Raw genomic sequence first — 3,139 nt, 5'->3', positions numbered from 1 at the left:
CCTGGGAAAGTGTCCGAAACACGGTGAAGGTTCAATGAATACAGCCGGCCCTCCGTATCCGCGAATGAGGAACCCTCCTATACGACGCCACTTCATAGAAGGGACTTGAGCAGCCCTGGTTTCGGTATTCGCGGGGGTTCTGGAACTAACTGCCCCACGGAGGAGGGACGACCGGATTCGCTGAACGGAAGCATGACTCCAAAATAGGAGAGAAGCCAATGACGTAGGCCGCGGCTGCAGGAGCGCGAGTCACGCACCCGCGAGGCCTTCTGGGGATTGTAGTTCTGGGCCTGCCGCGGGGTCGTGGGCCCTGCGCGCTGCCGCGCTCTCGATAGTCCGGGAGGGCAGAGCGGCCCCTCGGTTGCCATGGCTTCTCACTTCGGCCGCGGGAGAGGAGCAGGCCGGCTAGGCGCGCGCTAGTTTCGGCGGCGACGCGCAGCGGGACAGCGGAAGGAACGCGCGCGTTGTGTCCGGGAGCCAGGGGCGGAACGCTGGGGAGCCAGGAGCCGCGGAGGCGGAGGGAGCGGGGCCAGCGTTTTCCTCCCGATTGCTGAGCGTAGCTCCTCACCCAAGCCCACTCCCACGCTCTGTGAGTAAAGGGTGATCACCATCCCCCTTTTAGGGATTGGCTAACAGGCTTGAAGAAGCCAAGTGGCTTACTCGAGGTCGCCCTCCTAGGAAGTGGCCGAGCCCGTCCTCGAGACCAGACCTGCCTCTTTGCAGTCAGTGTGCTGCCCCAAACCCTTGCTTGGGCGCGTACTCCTGGTGAAGCCTGGGTGGGGTCGTTAGAGTCGGCCGGCCCAGCTCCTAGCCTCTTGTCAGTGGTATGGGTAGCTTGCCACACTTAATGCCACCCTGCACAGCCCTGTCGGTATCCTGAGTGAGGTCTTAAGGAAAGAAAAGAAAGTTCCACCAACTTGCACTCAGGGTCTGAAAATGGGGGATAGATAAGACAAAGTTACATTAATACAGCATCAGGGCATAATCGAAAGCAAAGGAAAATACATTCAGTGTGGTGAGAGCTTGTTAGCCTCATTTAGCCTACGGTTTAATAGACGTGGAAACAGGTTCAGAGACATTAAGTAACTGTCCTACGTTTACAGAGTGTGGGTGGAGTGGGGAGTCGAACCTCCATTTCTCTACCTTCAAAACGTATGTGCTGTATATGCTACCATTTCCTTTTTTCAAGCAATTATCTAAATTTCTGGTTACGTGGTGGCAGCATCCTGTAGACCAGTCGTTCTCAGTGCGCCCCAGGCCGGTAACATCAGCATCAACTGAGAATATTTTAGAAGTGCCCAAGCTTGGGCCCCACCTCAGACCGACTGAGTTAGAAACTGAAAGGGGGGCCCAGCAATCTGTGTTTTAACACGTTCTCCAGGTGATTCTGATGCAGGCGATTGTTTGAGAACTGGTGGTTCACCTAGGGGTCACGTTAAAATGCATATTCTCTAAGTAGTTCTGGGGAAAGCCTGGAGAGTCTGCATTTCTAACAGGTGCCTGGCTGATACTGAAACTGCTGGTTCACAGATCGTACTTTGAGTAGCAAGGGTGTAAACTACACTTTAGAGCAGTGGTTCTCAAACTCGGATGCACATTGGAATTACCTGGGGAGCTTTTAAAAAATAGGATACCTGGGCCCCACCCCTGACCAAATGAATCAGAACCTCTGGGGTGTGGCAGCCAGGTAAAAACTCAGCGGATGATTCTAACATACAGTGAGGGTTCAGAACCACTGGTGTGGGGTTTGGAGTCAGGCAGCGATGGATTTGAATCCCAGCACCTCCGCTTATCACCTGTGTGACCTTGGGCAAGTGACTTAACCTCTCCCGGCCATATTTTCATCATTTATAAAGTGAGTATAAGTGATCCTTGGCTTGCAAGGTGTTGTGAGGATTCTATGAGATGTGTACATGAAGCACCTAAGGGTGCTCCGTAGACACAGAAATTGGGGAGGTGGGCAGACTTGGGGATGTCTGGGCTGGGGATTTTGTGCTAAAAAACCTGGTGGAGGTGAGTTAGCAACCGCACCCGCTAGCCTGCCACAGCTCCCCTCTGTGTGCCCCTCCCAGAGCGAGCAGCCGCAGTGTGGAAGAATGGCAGTGAGCCACTCAGTGAAGGAGCGGACCATCTCCGAGAACAGCCTGATCATCCTGCTGCAGGGCCTCCAGGGCCAGGTCACCACCGTGGACCTGCGGGATGAGAGCATGGCCCGCGGACGCATAGACAACGTTGATGCTTTCATGAACATCCGCCTGGCCCAGGTCACCTACACGGACCGTTGGGGGCATCAGGTCGAGCTGGATGACCTCTTTGTGACAGGCCGGAATGTCCGTTACGTCCACATCCCCGATGATGTGAACATCACTGCGACCATCGAGCAGCAGCTGCAGGTCATCCATCGGGTGCGCAACTTTGGCAGCAAGGGGAAAGGCCGGCGGGAATTTCCCTCCAAAAACTATAAGTGAGCCTGTCCCCTCAGCCAGCCCTGGTCCCCACTCAGGTTCCTCCAGAGTTCTACTGAGCCAAAGCCTGCTCTCCCTCCCCGCCCAGAACCTGGGAAGGGAGCAGGGCCAGCCCAGAAGCTGGTGTCTGACAGACATCACCTGTCACAGCTGCCTTTCACAGGGTCCCACCTCCCAGACTCACCCTGGGACCCAGAATTCTAGTTATCTGTCTGTGGCCTTGGGGTAGATGACAGTCCCCCCTTTGGATCATTATTTATCTGAATCTCTGATTTACTGGTTTAGGGAATGTGTCAAATAGTTTTCAACCCTCTCCCAGTGAGGATTATTAAATGTGCTTGGCCTGAGCATCCCATTTCTCTTGTAATTGTGGTTTTTTTCTCACAAAACTAAACGGGATGCGAACAAGTCTGTGCCTCATGCTTTCCCCTCCGCGCTGGGCTCCCTGTCGGTCCTGTGTCGTAGGGTGCTGGGTCGCAAGCGTGGCTGCACGTTGGAATCACCTATCTCACCCTCACCTATTTGGATTTACTTGGTATGAGGTGTGGCCTGGGCAGTGGGAGTTTTTTAAGTTTCCCAGGTGATACGAATATGCAGCAAAGTTGGAGAATGTAGGCGAGGACTTCAGGCTGGTCAGGGGGAAAGCGGCTCTTCTGTTCCGATTCCCTGTTGAA

General features: G+C 54.4%; 1 protein-coding gene across 2 annotated transcripts; it reads left to right on the top strand.

Moving 5' to 3' along the window:
• Positions 1-293: 293 nt before the first annotated feature.
• On the top strand, positions 294-2,820 carry LSM10 (LSM10, U7 small nuclear RNA associated). 2 transcript variants are annotated; one of them, XM_059897028.1, is made up of 3 exons: positions 294-589; positions 1,720-1,855; positions 2,073-2,820. In XM_059897028.1, the coding sequence occupies exon 3, from the start codon at positions 2,097-2,099 to the stop codon at positions 2,466-2,468; it is 372 nt and encodes a 123-aa protein (XP_059753011.1). In that variant the 5' UTR covers positions 294-589; positions 1,720-1,855; positions 2,073-2,096; the 3' UTR covers positions 2,469-2,820. The 2 variants fall into 2 exon arrangements, with proteins under 2 accessions (XP_059753011.1, XP_059753001.1); XM_059897018.1 differs by lacking the exon at positions 1,720-1,855.
• The last annotated feature ends 319 nt before the right edge of the window (positions 2,821-3,139 follow it).

This window comes from Balaenoptera ricei, chromosome 1 (assembly GCF_028023285.1).
Source record: "Balaenoptera ricei isolate mBalRic1 chromosome 1, mBalRic1.hap2, whole genome shotgun sequence".
In the NCBI taxonomy this organism is placed as follows: domain Eukaryota; kingdom Metazoa; phylum Chordata; class Mammalia; order Artiodactyla; family Balaenopteridae; genus Balaenoptera; species Balaenoptera ricei.
This window is presented reverse-complemented; position numbering and strand designations above follow the sequence as displayed.

Bases quoted from the DNA above. Each gene is read 5' to 3' on its own strand.
- LSM10 (XM_059897018.1), top strand. From the start codon at position 2,097: ATGGCAGTGAGCCACTCAGTGAAGGAGCGGACCATCTCCGAGAACAGC.